The 16,320-nt window shown below is 63.0% G+C and overlaps 2 protein-coding genes across 8 annotated transcripts; one reads left to right on the forward strand and one right to left on the reverse strand.

Annotated features, from left to right (window-relative positions):
- The first annotated feature begins 1,560 nt into the window (after positions 1 to 1,560).
- On the forward strand, positions 1,561 to 4,242 carry LOC122153608 (zinc finger and BTB domain-containing protein 9-like). The gene is made up of 2 exons (XM_042794055.1): positions 1,561 to 1,600; positions 2,550 to 4,242. The coding sequence occupies exon 2, from the start codon at positions 2,566 to 2,568 to the stop codon at positions 4,240 to 4,242; it is 1,677 nt and encodes a 558-aa protein (XP_042649989.1). The 5' UTR covers positions 1,561 to 1,600; positions 2,550 to 2,565.
- Positions 4,243 to 5,329: 1,087 nt separating this feature from the next.
- Positions 5,330 to 15,617, reverse strand: LOC116960182 (coiled-coil alpha-helical rod protein 1-like). 7 transcript variants are annotated; one of them, XM_042794031.1, is made up of 14 exons: positions 15,581 to 15,617; positions 14,811 to 14,886; positions 14,264 to 14,558; positions 13,761 to 13,844; positions 13,122 to 13,259; positions 12,717 to 12,827; positions 12,079 to 12,164; positions 11,714 to 11,826; positions 11,299 to 11,362; positions 10,993 to 11,060; positions 10,732 to 10,802; positions 10,531 to 10,573; positions 10,268 to 10,378; positions 5,330 to 6,186 (listed from the first exon to the last, which is right to left on the reverse strand). In XM_042794031.1, the coding sequence occupies exons 1-13, from the start codon at positions 15,600 to 15,602 to the stop codon at positions 10,293 to 10,295; spliced, it is 1,257 nt and encodes a 418-aa protein (XP_042649965.1). In that variant the 5' UTR covers positions 15,603 to 15,617; the 3' UTR covers positions 5,330 to 6,186; positions 10,268 to 10,292. The 7 variants fall into 7 exon arrangements, 4 of the variants coding, with proteins under 4 accessions (XP_042649965.1, XP_042649963.1, XP_042649964.1 ...); XM_042794029.1 differs by having other exon boundaries at positions 14,811 to 14,986; positions 15,573 to 15,610; XM_042794030.1 differs by having other exon boundaries at positions 14,811 to 14,986; positions 15,581 to 15,597.
- Between the last annotated feature and the right edge of the window lie 703 nt (positions 15,618 to 16,320).

The raw sequence follows: 16,320 nt of genomic DNA on the forward strand, positions 1-16,320 counted from the left end.
CGCAGGAACCCCCCCCCCCCCGACCCCGCACGTCCAGCTCTGTCGTGCAACAGCCTCGCCGGGCACCGCGCCCGGGGTGTCCTTGTGCACCGGGATGGGGGTGTCCCCGTGCACCGGAACCGGGGTGTCCTCGTGTAGCACCTTCCTCGTGCGACAGCACGGAGTGGGGGGGGTGTTGGGGGGGGGGGGATGTCCCCCTGCACCATCAGCCTCGTGCAATGGCACCGGGGTGTCCCCGTGCATCGTCCCTTGCTCCCCCCCCCCCCATGTGCCACCGGTGTCCCCTCCCTCTGAGGCACCGGGGGGGGGGGGTGGGGGGGCGCCCCTTGTGCATCACCCCAGACCCTCCCCCCCTTCCCCGTGCACTGGGACCCCCCCAACGCACAAGGACACCCCGTTTTCCCCGGTGTACCGGCACTCCCCGCCCCCCCCCCCCCCTCCATTCACCGGCGCCCCCCCACAATGCACCGGGAGACCCCCCCCCCCCATTCACCGCGACCCCCCTCCCCCCCTGCACCGGGACTCCTCAATGCACCGGGACCAACCCCCCCCCCCCTCCCTGCACCAGGCCCCCCCCCCCCGCTTCACCGGCTCCCCCCTCCCTCCCTCCCCCCGTTCAGCGGCCCCCGGTGCCCCCGGCGCCCCGGCCCGGGCCCGCCGCAGCCCCGACAATCCGCCGCCCGCGGGCGGCCCCAGGGCGGGTCTGGGCTGGCTCCAACCCCCGCCGGGGCCGCCGCTGCCCGCGGAGCCTTTAATAAACTCGGATCGGTCTTGTAGCCCCGCCTACAAGGGGGCGGGGCGCGGGGGGGGGCAGCCGATCGCGGCGAGGCGGGGGCGGGGTTGAGGAGAGGGAGGGGGAGGGCGGGGGCGGGGGGGGGCGGGGCTGAGTTGAGGGGGCGGGGTTTGGCAAAGGGAGGGCTGGTGGAGGGCGGGGTTTATCGGGGGGGAGGGGGCGGGGCTTGCCGGGTGGGGCGGGGTTTGGGGAGGGGGGGCGGGGCTTCTGCGAGGGGGCGGGGTTTCTAAAAGGGAAGGATAATGAGGGGGCGGGGTTTAGTAAAGGCAGTGTGGGGGAGGGGGCGGGGCTTACAGACAGGGGGTGGGGTTTAGCAAAGAGAGGTTTAATGCGGGGGCGGGGTTTAATAAAGACAGGGTGGAAGGGCGGGGCTTCCGCGGCAAAGGAACGGTTAAGGACAGGGTGGGGTTTAGAAAAAGGGAGAGTGCGGAGGGGGTGGGGCTTCCTGGCGGGGGCGGGTTTTAGAAAAAAGAGGGGGCGGGGCTTATGAGGGCGTGGCTTCCCGCGGTAGGGCCCGTGTTAACGGCAGGAGGGGAGGGGTGGGGCGGGGCTTCTCGCCGCACGGAGAAGCGGGGCTAGGGAGGGGCGGGGCTTTCCGGGGGCCTCGGGAGGGGGCGGGAGCTCGGGAGTGGGAGGGGCTTCCCGCAGCTCCCAGCGGGGCGGGGCTTGGGGGGGGACGCGCGAAGAGTGGCGCATGGCGGAGGGGGCGGGGCTTCCCCGCTCACGTCACCGCACGGGCGGGAGCGGGGAGTGGGGGGGGCGGGGCTTCCCGGCGACGTCACCGCTCGGAGGCGCCGGTGGCTGGGGGTGAGCGCGGGGCGCGCGGTCACGTGACGGGACCGGGGGGCGTCCCGAGGGGGGGCGGGGGGATCCCCGGGGGTCCCTGGGGTGGGAGGGGGTTGGGGGGGTGAACCAGGGGGGGCAGGAGCGGGGGGGGGGCGTTGGGCCGCCCCGGGGCTATAGGGCTGGCTATAGGGGGGGCTACGCGGGGGGCTATATGGGGGGGCTATAGGGGGCACCCCGAGGGGCAATAGAGCACCCCAAGGGGGGCAACCGTGCACCCCACGGGGCAAGCGGGCACCCAGGGGGGCAATGGGGTGCCCCGTGGGGCTCTAAAGCACCCCCCGTGGGTCAGTCGAACATTTGCTGGGCAACAAGATGCCCCGTGGGGCACCCGAGGGGGCGACGGGGCACCCGGGGGGGTCCTAGAGCACCCCAAGGGTCAGCAGAACATTCACTGGGCGATAGGGTGGCCCGTGGGGCGACAGGGTGGCCCGTGGGGCGACAAGGCACCCCCTGGGTCAGTAGAACAGTTCAGGAGGCAACAGGACACCCCACGGGGCAACGAGACACCCCACGGGGCAACAGGGCACCCAAAGGAGCAACAGGGCCCCCAAGGGGTTCCTAGAGCACCCCAAGGGTCAGTAGAACATTCACTGGGCAACAGGTGGCCTGTGGGGCAACAAGGCACCCCATGGAGCAGCAGAACAGCTTGTGGGGCAACAGGGTGCCGGAGAGGGGAAGGGGACACCCCACGGGGCAGTAGAACAGTTCATGGGGCAAGAGGAGCCCCCAGGGGGCCCCCAAGGGTGCAACAGGGCACCCCATGGGTCAGTAGAACATTCACTGGGCAACAGGGTGGCCCGTGGGGCAACGAGGCACCCTGTGGGGCAACAGGGCCCCCTGTGGGGCAACAGGGCCCCCAAGGGGGGCAAGTAGGTGCCCCCCGCCCCGTGTGACAGAGCTGTCCCCGCAGGCTCGTCGCGGGGAGGATGGCGGCGGAGGGCGGCCGGGTGCAGATCTCCTTCCCCCAGCACGCGGCAGCGCTCCTGGACTCCCTCAACCGCCTGCGGTTGGAGGGGAAGTTCTGCGACGTGGCCGTCCACGTGGGCGGCCGGATCTTCCCGGCCCACAAGAGCGTCTTGGCGGCCGCGTCCCCCTTTTTCCACGACAAGCTGCTTCTGCAGGATGGGGGGCGCCTGCTGCTGCCCCCCGCCATCGACCCCGACGCCTTCGAGGGGCTCCTGCACCTCATCTACTCGGGGCGCCTGACGTTGCTGTTGGAGGCCCTGCCCGGTCATCTCTTGGTGGCCAGCGGTCTCCAGATGTGGCACGTGGTGGATCAGTGCTCGGAGATCCTGAGAGAATTGGAGGGCGGGGCGTGCCGGTGGGCTGGGCGGGGCGGCGAGGGGACATCATCGTCATCATCAAGCGGCCGCGGAGGTGAGGCTTCGTCGTGGAGCACTCGTGGTGGCGATGGGTCTTCATCATCATCCTGGGCCCCCCGTGGTGGAGATGGGTCCTTGTGTACCGGCCGTGGTGGCGATGGAGCGTCGTCGTGGCCCGCCCGTGGTGATGGCTCTTCGTGTACCACCCATGGCGGAGATGGAGGGTCATCGTGGACCACCCGTGGTGGAGACGGGTCATCGTGTCCCACCCGCGGTGGTGATGGAGCGTCATCATCCTCGTGGAGCACACGTGGCGACAACCCATGTCCCACCCGCGGTGGTGATGGAACAGCCTCGTGGTCTGCCCGCGGTGGGGATGGGTCTTCATCATCGTCGTCATCATGGCCCGTGCGCGGTGGCGATGGCTCTTCATGGGCCACCCGCGGCGGTGAGGCGACAACGCCGTCTTTCACCAGGGACGGCGGTGAGGAGGTCCTCAAAATCCGTGTGGCCACCGACGTGGCGCCGGCGGCGGCGACATCCCTCAGCTCCCTCCTGAAGGACGCCGGCGAGGAGGTCCTCAAGATCTGCGTGGAGGAGGAGGAGGAGGAAGAAGAAGAGGAGGAGGAAGAGGGCGGCCACCGCCGCCGCCACCGCCCCACCGACGCCCTCCAGATCGTGCTGGAGGAGGAGGAGGAGGAAGATGGGGCGCCCGGAGACGCCCACGAGCCCCCCAAGATCTTCTACATCAAGCAGGAGGCGGGCGACGCCGCCGCGGTTGAGGGCCTCCTGCCCGCGGCCGAGCTGGCGAGCGGCTTCGCGCCGGCGGAGGTGAGCTACGTCATCCCGGCGGGCGGCGGCGGCGGGACGATGGTGGCAGCGGGTGGAGCGGCCGTCTTCCCGCAGCCGTCTTGGAAACCGGTGGACCTTCACGGGAACGAGATCCTGGGCCGGGGCCAAGCTCTTCACGCCCCGGTGAAGCTGGGGGCGGCTCCCGACGGCAAACGGTTCGGCTGCCTGTGCGGCAAGCGGTTCGCCGTCAAGCCGAAGCGGGACCGGCACATCATGCTGACCTTCAGCCTGCGGCCCTTCGCCTGCGCCGCCTGCCACAAGCGGTTCAAGCTGAAGCACCATCTGACGGAGCACATGAAGACCCACGACGGGGCCGGGCGGGCCTGCGAGCGCTGCGGCCGCCGCTTCCGCCTGCGCAGCGGTTTGGCCAAGCACCGGCCGCTCTGTCAGGGGGCGCGTTGGGGAGGGGGGTGCTGGGCCTGCGAGTGAGGGGGGGGACGGGAGCGGGGGGGAGGGGGCGGGGGGTGAGGAACGGTCTAGGGTCTGGCCCGGTTCAGGATCGGGCCCGGATCAGGGCTCTGGGCCCAGCTCTGTTCTCAGCCCGGTTCAGGGCTCTGGGCCCAGTTCAGGGTTCTAGGCCCAGCTCAGTTCAGGATCTGGCCCAGTTCAGGGTTCTAGACGCAGCTCGGTTCAGGGCTCTGAGCCCAGTTTAGGGCTCTGGGCCCAGCTCCGTTCCCAGCCCAGTTCAGGGCTCTAGACCCAGCTCAGGGTTTTAGACCCAGCTCAGTTCCCAGTGCAGTTCAGGATCTGGCCCAGTTCAGGGTTCTAGGCCCAGCTCGGTTCAGGACCTGGCCCGGTTCAGGGTTCTAGGCCCAGCCTGGTTCAGGATCTGGCCCAGTTCAGGGTTCTAGGCCCAGCTCGGTTCAGGATCTGGCCCAGTTCAGGGCTCTAGGCCCAGCCTGGTTCAGGATCTGGCCCGGTTCAGGGTTCTAGGCCCAGCTCGGTTCAGGATCTGGCCCAGTTCAGGGTTCTAGGCCCAGTTCAGGGCTCTAGGCCCAGTTCAGGGTTCTAGGCCCAGTTCAGGGTTCTAGGCCCGGCTCGGAGCTCTGGCCCAGCTGAAGCCCTGTACTGGCCTGGGGATTCATCCCTGTCCCAGCTCTGGGATCTCCCGGTTTGAGGCCGGTTCCCAGTTCGACCCTGCACCAGTCTGGGCCCAGCTCCCAGGTCAGGGCCTGGTTCCTGCCCTCAATCTGGCTTCCGCTTCCCCACCAGCCAATAGCAGCACGGGGGGGGCGAGATGGCCGTTGCCATGGGGACCGCGCTGCAACCCAGCCAGGTTGCCATGGCAACAGGAGCCCCCTGGGCCCCTCTGCCCACCTGCTGCCACCCCCAGGCCCTGTGGCCCCCCTGGTGACACCCCAGTCTCCACGAGGTCCCACCAGTGTCCCCTCCCACCCCTTCTGGGGACATCCCTGTCCCCAGGGGGGACCCAAGCGTGGACCCCCCTCTCCCCCCCAGTGCTTCAAGGACACTCGTGTCCCCAAGTGCCACCCCCAACTGGACACAGTGCCACTGGTGATGTCACCCCATGAGCTTTAATGGGCCGAAACAGCGCAAAAAAGGGGCAAAGCTGTAAAGAGAAAGAAATAAAAGTGATGGGATGCCGGGATGGGGAGAACCAGTAAGTGACTGGGGCCAAACTGGGACGGTGCTGCCACCTGGGAGGTGACATGGGCCGATGTGGGGGTCCCACCACTGCCAGACTGGGCCATACTGGGACGGCACTATTACCTGTGGGGTGATGTGGGGGTCCTACCAGTGCCAAACTGGGATGGCACTGTCATCTGCAGGGCGACACATGGGAATGTGAAGTCCCACCAGAGCCAGACTGGGCCAAACTGGGGTGGCACTGCCACCTGGGAGGTGACACAAGGTGATGTGGGGATCCTACCAGTCCCGGACTGGTCCAGACTGGGATGGCACCGTCACCTATAGGGTAACGTGAGGGTTCCACCAGTGCCAAGCTGGTCCCCATTCCTAGATGCACCCTACTCCCAACTGCACAAATGGTGGGTGCACGTGGGTGGGTGGACACCTCAGTTCCTGCTGCCCCACCAGTGGGTTCTGGGTACGTTGGGTGTCCGCGTCCGCGTTACGGTGGCAGTCACCAGCTGGGACGTGATGACGGATTAATTGAGTTTCCTTGATTATCCATCAAGTATCTGTGCGGGTTTCCTCAGGGAAGGGTTTGGATTGTCCGTCGCATGAAGGTTCTTGCCTTTTTCGATGTTCTCCACATCTTCTCCGGTGGTAGCACCTCACCGGCTGTTAACAAAACTCCCGGGAACACTCGCTGCACTTTCTAGGTGGATACTTTCCGTTGGATGAAGGTTCAACAACTTTCCACACGCTCATCCAGGAGGTCAGCGGTTCCTAGGGAGGAAGAAGACCAAGGTCTTGGGTCACACGCAAGCCCCAGGAACGAGTCACCGCGCCCCCACCATCTCCCATATTCCTTTTCCCTCAGAAGTGTGTTTTCCCACCCGGCGTTCCCCCAGGGATGGGTGTCGATTCTTCCCCCCCCCTCCTGGATGCCTGGAGGGGATCAAAGCATCCTGCTGGTGTTGGGTCAGCACATGGGCCTCTCTAGAGTGGACTACCCGGAGGATTCTGCTGTGAGTTCAACACTTGTATGGCCTCGCACAAGTTCTTCCCCTAATTAGCATCATCATTTCACCATTTGAGTTGTTTAATTAATCCCCCACCAGCTTTCTACCACACCCTCCCTCAGAGGTTGGTAGGGCTTCAAAGTCCACTTAACGCCGTGCTCAGGACACTGTTCCTCTCCTATTTTTAAATGTTTATTTTCATTTTAACTTTAAATTATTTTATTATCTCTTGCAGCGACAGGTGCACACCAGACCATTGGTTTAATCCTGCTGCAGGGCCTGGTGGGAAAAACATTACCCAAACTTGTTACGCGTTCAACTCAGGTCTTCATACATTTCCATCCTTCAGAGGTTGGGGTCATGGAGATCGAGTCAACTTACCAAGTGTCCCAAGGGACGTTCCCTTCCCTAAGTGACTTATGATAACTCCTCCTGTCCTTCCCAAATCCAAAAGTGGTCACTGGTGGGGCTGCTTGTTGCTTAGAGCTTGGCCAACATGGTCTTGCTGCACGATACATTTCCCTGTGTCCCCACCATTCATGGAGCCATTCAACCACCCGATATTCACGGTAGGAGAAAATCCTGCCACGTTTCTACTGGTGGTCGCCTGCAGCAGTCCATCTGGCCACTCACGCAGTGTTTTTCTGGTGTGTGGCTCCATCCCCAATAGCAGTAGGATGGGAGATGGTGATCTGGTATCTTTGTTCCCAATATTTCTTCTCCATACATCTCCGTTCCCCATCTGCCAGTTGCCTTTTGCCCAATTTCCTCGCCATGGCACAGCACCAGCCCATACGTACGTGGTCCATACGTACACGGCCCATACACCATTTCTAAGAGCTAAGACCATGCCCTGGAGCTCCACTGGTTGAGCAGAACCTTCGACTCGCTCCGTTGCCACAAATCCATCAGCCACAGATCCAGCAGCAGCCGTGCCTTGCCCTTCACCCAATGTTTTACAAGCACCCCATCAGTCAGACACCATCTGGTTGGTGGGGATTGACTTCAGGAGCATCCTGGGTAGGAGAACACGGAGGCTCCGTCTATTCAGTGGCCGTTGCTACGCGCTCCACAGCTTCAGCGACTCTGTTCTCCTTGGTCAAGCCACCTGTGATGGATACACAGTCCCACCTCTGCACAGTGGTCTTAGGTGCTACACCTAAAGGTGGTGGTTTGCCACCAAGAGGTTTAAGAAGTATCGGCATGTGGAACATGAAACTTCTCCAAGTTGGGGGTTTGGTTGCTCCCAACCCTTTGTAGGCTGCTAGAACCTCTTCAAAGGTTGAGGAACTGTGCTGAGCACTCTGCCATGAGTTGGAGCTCCTTGGAGCTCCTTGTTGACGCAGTCCCAATAATATCCCATCTCTCCCACCCGGCTCCTCAGCGAGAGGCTGCATGGGGTGGAAGGGTCCCAACGGCTGATACACCTTCACATTGGCTTTTAGAAGCTTCAGGGCTTCTTCATGTGGTGGGCTCCATGCCCAGACTGCATTTTGCTTGAGTAAGTTATGGAGCAGTCACGTTATTCTATGCAATCCTGGAATATGTGTCCTCCCCAAATCCTCAAGGCCCTGTCACAGCACGCAACTCCTCTATTCTTGGGGATGGGCAACTCTTGGATTTCTTGCAGGACCTCAGCAGGAGCCACTTTCCTCCCACCTCTCCATCTGACTCCCAGCTGGGTCCTTCTTTCTTTCTGTCCTCTACCTCAATTAACTCTCGGTGCGTCACAATCACCTCCACGGCCTGTTCCACAGCTTCTGCTGGGCATCCACCTACTACAACATCATATCATGGTCACCACTTGCCATTGGGTTTCTTTACTGGTCATACTGGAGAGTTGGAGGGCAATGAACTCGACAACTTTCTCCCAGCTCTTTTATCAACCCAGGAAGAAGGCAATTAACACCAGAAGGTTAATTTGCATCGGGGAATGTTAGCTCTCTTGTGGTGAGGTAGAAGAGCAGCAGTTGGCAGCTCTCCAGTTGTCCTTATCTGCCATCGGTGTTCGGACTCCCGAGCCAAAGAGGAATGGTTTAGGGCGGCAATCATTAACCACGACCATCATCTCAGGACCTCGGATCCTCGGTGGTAGGAGCAGTGGCGGCAAGTGTTTCCACCAAACCGAGCCCAAATCCTGATTTCCTGTAAATCCTCAGTCTAGGCTGAGTGCCAGTAGGTTCGGGTCTATCCCTGAGAGCTCCCGTCCTCCAGCTCCCGTCGTTATCCCTGTAAATCCTACGGCATCACCCCCATCTCCTAACGCAGGCCCCAGAGGACCATCACAAGATGTCAGTGAGGGGGAAGCCAGCCAGTAGAACATATTTCCCATCATCTCCATGAGCGTTTCCTGATTTGCCCTTTGTATGTTGCACAGAGACAGTCTCTTTTTTATTCAATTTCTTTTAGCTGAGGTTCTCACCTGGTTTTTATCCCGTGAGGTGCTGACTGGTAAATCTACTAGGGTACATTGAAGAACCTAAAAATAATTAAATTCTTGCAAGATATTATTGGAAAATACTGGAAAATAATACCGCTCAAGCCTGTCTTAACAGGTAAATCTCACGATTTCTCAGCTCAGAGTTCCCGATCCAAAAAGCTCCGAGCTTTTCTTCCCACAATCTGTGGGATGCAGGGTGTGTCCCCAGCCCAAATTTGGAAGGGATTGGGAATATTTGGCGCCGTGGTAGCCAATATACCCAGACCTGATGCTACCAACGGAGCTTCAGCAGGGGCGAGGTGGTGGTGGTCGGCTCTGGCTGTCCAGATCCATGCCAGCTCCTCCGTGGGCGTTTCTCCTGGTGTCTCTCCCCAAGATCAGTTAATTGGCGATGAGTTTTGTGCCCCTGCAGGCGCGCTCTGTTGTTAATTACTGCTGCCAGGAGGGCAGGGAATCATCCTCGTTAACACCTGCAGGTAGTCTGCTCATTTCCAGGTATCCCAACCATCATCACCCACAGCACAATGAACTGGGTCTAAAGACGCTTCCAACCACCTCCTTCTGCACTCTTCACCTTTGGCAATTACCTGGGGTTGAAGTTTTGACTCGAGCAATCTATTTTGCATTTCTAATCGCTTACACCTCACTTCCTCATTTTTTTTCTTCCTCATTTTTCTCTTCCAACTCATCGATCGTATCCCTCGCTGCTCCAAACAACTGCCCAGTCGCCAGCACATGGCATCTTCTCCTCTTCCTTCCTCTAACCTACATGAAGCTCATCGTTCACCAAATTCCCACCAAATATTACCAGGATCCAGCCAGGACAAATCCCACTTGGGATGTCACTGTCCCACTTCCTTCAATTTTTTCTCCCACTTGATGCCGCTCAACATCTGGTTTTCTGTTCTTCACCACGGCACGGACACGCACGAATCCAAGCGGTTTCCTCAGGACATGTCCAGGAGAGACCCCGCTTCTGACATCACTAACGTGTCACGGGCCATTTGCATCTCTCAAATTACTCAGTCAATTAAACTCTAGGAGCTCATTAAGAAATCTAATGAGCAAATAAGGGCTCAATCCCCTGTGCACGGAGTAGTTTATTCACCGCTTGCTTATTCACCACTCCAGTCATGAGGTTTCAGCACTTAAAGCTCGTTAACTCGTTAATTTGTGCATCTATGAGCAAAATGAGTTGCCCAGGTGATGATGCAAGCGTGGAGCCAGTGTCCCCCATGTCCCCTCCCTGTGTCCCCGCCCCGGGACACGCGGCACAAGCTGCGTTAGCCATAACCTGAGCTGAGTGACATCTGGGAAGAGATGAGGTGACGTGTGGGTCCCACCAGTGCTGGACTGGGCCAGACCGGTCCCCTTCCCACGGGCTGGGGTCACGGGGGTGACTCACCCGGATGCCTGGGTCTGCAGTAAGGTCAGGGGGAGTCACTGTTGTCACCGTCGTCTCCGAGGATGGCGGCGCCCAGAGCTTGCAGCTGCGTCACGAGGGAGCCCAGCGCCGCTGGGGGGGACATTGGGGACATTTGGGTCTGGGGGAGACACTGGGGAAGACGTTGGGGGGGCACCCGGGGGTGTCATGGGACATGAAGGGCGACATGGGGACACCAGGGGGGATACAGAAACACCTGCGGGTGCCACACGGGCCAGACCTACCTCTGCTGGGGAGGTGGCCAGTCCTGTCCTCACGGGGGATGGCCTGGGGGTGACATGAGGGGTGACACAGGGACAGGAGCCATCCCTGTCCCCAAGTGTAGCCCCCCCACCGCCCCTCCCTAGCCCAGTGTCCCCCCTTGCCACCCCTTCCCCACCTCCAGCCCCTCCACGTCCCCTCTCTGTGTCCCCAAACCACCTCACCTCGTCCTGCGTCACCTCATCCTTTGTCACCCAGCTGTGTGTCACCTCCTCAGCCGCCCCCAAGGCCGTGCCTGTGGGGACAGGGACAGGCCACGGTGGGGACACGGCAGCCACCGCTCACCCACAGGGGCACAGGGCGCCACTGGGTCCCTGTGGTGTTCCCAGTGTGTCCCTTGGCACCTGCCCAGTACCCCCTCGTGTCCCACCAGTGATGTCCCCTGCCCGGTGTCCCCAGTGTGTCCCCAACATGTCCCTACTCACCGCTGCGCCGGACCTTGGCCACCATCCCCGCGAGCCGATGGGCACTGCCTGTCACCTTGGGCACTGGGCTGGGGACAGCGTCACCGCGTCACCCCCAGCCCCACAACACGGGCGTCAGGGCCAGCAGGGTGGGGACAGTGCCACTGTGTCACCCCTGGGGTCCCCAAAGTCACTCCCAGGGTCCCAATGACCCCTCCAGTGTCCCCATGCCACCCTCAGGGTCCCGATGTCACTCACGGGGTCCCCTAACATCCCTCAACACCCCCAAAGTGGACCCAGGCATCCGGGCCCTCCCCCATCACTCACTTGTCCCCTGCTGGGTCCTGCTGCCACCACGGCCGGTCCAAGGCCACCGCTGGGGCCACCAGCCCTAGGGACAGAGGACAGGGTGACTCCAGGGCCACCTGCTGTGGAGGAGGGGTGACAGTGGCATTGGGGCCACCTTGTTCCCATCCTCATGCCTATCCTGTCCCCATCCCCATATCCCCTTTTCTGTCCCCATATCTCCCTCCCTGTCCCCGTATCTCTCTCCCCATCCCCATATCCCCCTCCCTGTCCCCACGTCGCCCTCCCTGTCCCCATGTCCCTATGTCCCCCGTCCCCACGTCTCCCTCCCCATGTCCCCCTCCTTGTCTTTGTGTCCCCATCCTCTCCCTGTCCCCATGTCTCTCTCCCTGTCCCCGTGTCACCCCCCTCGCCTCTGTGTCCCCTGTCCCCATACCCTGGAGGACACGGAGCCGCTGTCCTGCCCGGCGCAGGCGGGCGCTGAGGGTGACCATGCTCCTGGTGGCTGCTGTCACCTCAGCCTCGCGTGCTGTCACCACCCCGGCCAGCCTGGGGGGACAGGGGGACACAAAGGGTCAGGGCCAACAGTGACATATGGGGACAGGGATACTCCCAGTGTCCCCAGTGCCTCCCAGTACTCTCCCAGCTCCTATCCCAGTCCCCCTCAGGCTCTCCCAGTGGCACCCCATCCTCCCACCCAATTTCTTCCCCATTCCACCCCCCTCCATCCCCCTTGGTGACCAAGTTCTCCCCAGTCCCTCTTAGTGACCCCTCCAGTTGTCCCCCAGTTCCTCCCAGTACCTGGCAGCCGCCCGGGCCAGTTCCCCCAGTGCCTCCTCAGCCGCCTCTGCGCGTCCCCGCTGCCGCATCACCTCCTGTGCCAGGCGCTGGGACAAATGCCACCACATCCCCAACCCGTCCCCAAGCCCTCCTGTGTCCCCAAGTTGTCCCCACCCTGGGTCACCTCCTTGGCCGGGTCACTGCCCACTGGTCATCGATGTCCCCAATCTCTCCTTAAGTGGTCCCTTGCGATGTCCCCAAGCCACCCCTGTGTCCCCAGTGTCTCCCAAACCCATCTCCAGCACGGCCTGGACATGTCTCCGTGTCCTCATGTCCCCAGCATGTCCTCATGTCTCTGGCATGTCCCCCTCCGTGTCCCCACACGTCCACAGCATGGCTCTATGTCCCCAGCAGGTGCCCATGTCCCCAGCACGTCCCAAGCAGGTCTCCATGTACCCACCAGGCCCCCCTTTACCCCACACGTCCCCAGTGTGTCTCCATATGTCTCACATGTGTCCCCTCCATGTCCCAAGCAGGTCCCCATGTCCCCAGCATGTTCCCCACATGTCCCCATTTCCCCCGCGTGTCCCCGCATGTCCCATGCATGTCCCCGGCAGCTCCCCGCATGTCCCCCCGTCCCCTCCCGTGTCCCAGCTGACCTCGGTGTCCCGACGCTGCAGCTCTGCGCTGGCCGCCCTCTCACGCAGGCTCAGCCCCAGTCGTGTCACCCGGCGCGTCCCCGCTGCCACCGCCGCCTCCAGTGTCCCCACCTGAGGAACCCAGGAGTGTCCCAGGAGGGACCCAGGTGTCCGGGAGAGCCCCCTCCCAAAAGAAACAGGTGACCCCTGGAAGGGACTCAGGTGTCCAGGAGACCCCCACCTCCTCTAGATGAGACCCAGGTGCCACCCCCCAGGAGGGACCCACACACCTGGGCACCCCCAAAACCCCCAGATGGGACACAGGCACCCCACCCGGGGATGAACCCAGGAGTCTGGGCACCCCCCGATCCCTCAGCTGGGACCCAGGTACCCCCCCGAGAGGGACCCAGGCATCCAGGCACCCACCTGCGCCCGCAGCACCCGCTGCGCCTCCTCCTGCACCCGCAGCTGCACCAGGAGGGTGAAGACCTTCTCCCGCCAGCGCCCCAAAAGTGCCTGCAGCTGGGGGGGGGCCATTGCCATGGGCACCCCGGAGGGGGGAAGCTGAGGGGTGAGAGGGGGGAGGTGTGGGTGCTCCAGGGCACCCAGACACCCGCTTAACATCCTGCACCCCAGAACCACCCCGCTGCACCTCAGTGCCCACCCCCCCAGCACCCCAAAAGCTTTCCTCTGTGGCACCCCTGAGTGGGTTCCAAATCCCCCCGTTGCACCCCAGAAAACCCCCATGGCACCCCAAAAACCTCTCCAGAGGCAACCTATGGGACCCCATGACCCCCCAGGGATACCCTGACCCCCCCCCAGGACTGCCCTCCCCCACACCTCTCTGGGTTGCCCCGTTAACCCCCAGGATCCCCCTGTGACACCCCATGGCATCCCATTGCCCCCCATGGGCAACTCGCAGCACCCAAGGGCTCCCCCATCACCCCAAAATCCCCCCCAGGGGCACCCTATGACACCCCAGGGGCACCTCAAAGCAACCCAGGCCCCCTGTGCCCCCCCAAATCCCCCCCCCCCAGGGGCACCCCGTGGCCCCCCCAGCCCCACCTCACGGCCCAGCTCGTGCTCCTGCAGGGTCAGGATGTGGCCGAGGGCGCTGAGCCGGGCCTGGAACAGCACCTGGGCCTGGCACTGGGAGGGGGGAATTGGGGACAGCATGGGGACACTGGGACACCCTGGGGCCACTGTGAGGACAGAGTGACACCCTGGGGACACCAGAGGGACAGGGACACCATGTCCCCCCCATCATAGGGACAACAAAGGGACAGAGCCACCATGTCCTTCCCACCATGGGGACACCCTGGGGACACCAGAGGGACAGGGCCACCATGTCCCCCCCACCGTGGGGACACCCTAAGGACAGGGCCACCATGTCCCCCCCATCATAGGGACAACAAAGGGACAGGGCCACCGTGTCCCCCCACCATGAAGTCATCCTGGGGACAGCAGAGGCACAGGGCCACACGTCCCCCCACCATGGGGACACCCTGGGGACAGGGCCACCACACCCCCAAGGGGAGGGGACACGGCCCCCAGGGCGCTGGGCTCACCTCCCCCATGGGTTGTCCCCCATCAGGCTCCGCCCCCCGGGCTTGACCACGCCTCCTCCCAGTCACAAGCTCCGCCTCCAGCGATTGGACACGCCCCCTCTCAGCCTCAAGCTCCACCTCCAGGCCTTGACCCCGCCTTTTCTCAGCCTCAAGCTCCGCCTCCAGTGCGTGGCTCCGCCTTTTCTCAGCCTCAAGCTCCGCCTCCAGCGCTTGACTCCGCCTTTTCTCAGCATAAAGCTCCGCCTCCAGATCTTGGCCACGCCTCTTCTCAGCCTCCAGCCCCGCCCCCAGGGGCCTGCCAAAGGAAACCTGCGTGTCTAGGCTGAGGGTTACGGGGCGCACGGGGAGGGTCAGTGGGTATTGCTGGGGGATCACAAAGAGCACTGGGGGCTACTGGTTTAGCAGGAACACTGGGTGGGGCTACTGGGAGTATGAAAGCGGAGTGAGAGCAATTAGGGTGTGGGGGGGGTGAGGCAACTAGGTGAACTGGGGGGTTACTGGGAGGCTTACAAGGAGCACTGGGCGCAGGGTAACTGGGAGCCCTTACCTGGTGCTGGCGGGGCGGAGCGTGAAGTGCGACGGGGGGATGAGGCCCAACAGACCAAGGGGGGGGACCCCAGTGTCTGGGGGGGGTAAGGGGGAACCCCAGAGGGGTTTGGGGGGGGTCCCAGGCACCCGGGGCTCACCAATACCACGGTGCTCACTCTCGGCCATTGGTGGCACCTTGGGGTGGGACAACTCCCAGTAAGTTCCAGTAGCCACCCCCTCTAAGGGCCCAGTAACTCCCGGCACCCCTTCATTTCCAGTCCCCGTAACTCCCAGCAGCCGCCTCATGGATTTACTAACTCCCAGTAACCCTCTGTTCCAAGTCCCTGCAACTCCCAGTACAGGCCTGCTCACTTCCACCCACGCTCCCGGCACCCCCCCAGCCTCAATGACTCCCAGTAAGCCCCAGCGACTCCCTGCCCCAACCCGGTTCCAGTGACCCCCCCGTAACTCCCGGTTCAACCCGCCGTGGAGCCAGTGACTGCCGGTCCCACCCCCCCACAACGCCTCCCCCAACCCCCAGGGGCTCCCAATTCTCACCCCCGCACCCCGCAGCGGCTCCCAGCATCTCCCCCCACTCCCCCCACCGTGGCCCCAGCGGCTCCCAGTCACCGCCCCCCATATTCCCGCTGACTCGCCATTCACCCCACGCGGATGCTCCCCACTGACCCCCCCGCGATCCCAGTGACTCCCCGCCCCACGGCCCCGGGGCCTCCCGCCAACTCCCCGCTTCCCTCCCCCCGGCCCCGCTGCGTCCCGGTACCCCCGCACCGGTGCCCTCAGCGCGACCCATCCGCCCCCGCCCACAACGGCGCGGAACGCGCCGCAGCCGCCGATCTCCCGCTCCGCGCGACGCAGCCAATCAGCGCGCAGAGCCGAGAGGAGAACCCGCCTCCTCACCCCGGAGGCGCGAAAGGGACAGCCAGTCAGAAACGGCAAGGAGCCGGTTCCGCCTCCCGGCTGGCCAATGAAAGGCTGCGTCTGGGCGTGGGGGGCGGTGCGGAGAGCGTCGCGGCTGGTCCCGCCCTCTCAGGGAGGATCCACCAATCAGAGGTCGAGGGGTGGGGCCTGGGGTAGAAATTGGGGCCTAGGGGCTAAATCCGAGTTTTAAGGGGATAAATCTGGGTTCCAACGGGCGAAATGTGTCCCCTGAGGGGTAAATCTGAGCCATGAGGGGGTAAATCAGGGCTCCAAGGGGCTAAATGTGTCCCCTGAGGGATTAAAGGGAGTCCTGAGGGGTAAATCTGGGCTCTAAGGGGCGAAATGTGTCCCCTGAGGGGTAAATCTGAGCCCCCAGGGGGCAAATCTGGACTCCAAAGGTCTATATGTGTCCCCTGAGGGGATGAAGGAGGTCCTGAGGGGTAAAACTGAGCCATGGGGTGGTAAATGTGGGCTCCAAGGGGGTAAATGAGTCCTCTGATGCGGAGCCGCGGACGAACGACACGCCGGGACGGGTTCATCGTGGAAGATAGAGCATCATTCCACGTGTGTGTTTATTGGTCCAGGGTACA

Source organism: Tyto alba, unplaced genomic scaffold (genome assembly GCF_018691265.1).
Source record: "Tyto alba isolate M040663 unplaced genomic scaffold, T.alba_DEE_v4.0 Super-Scaffold_200000178, whole genome shotgun sequence".
Lineage (NCBI taxonomy): Eukaryota > Metazoa > Chordata > Aves > Strigiformes > Tytonidae > Tyto > Tyto alba.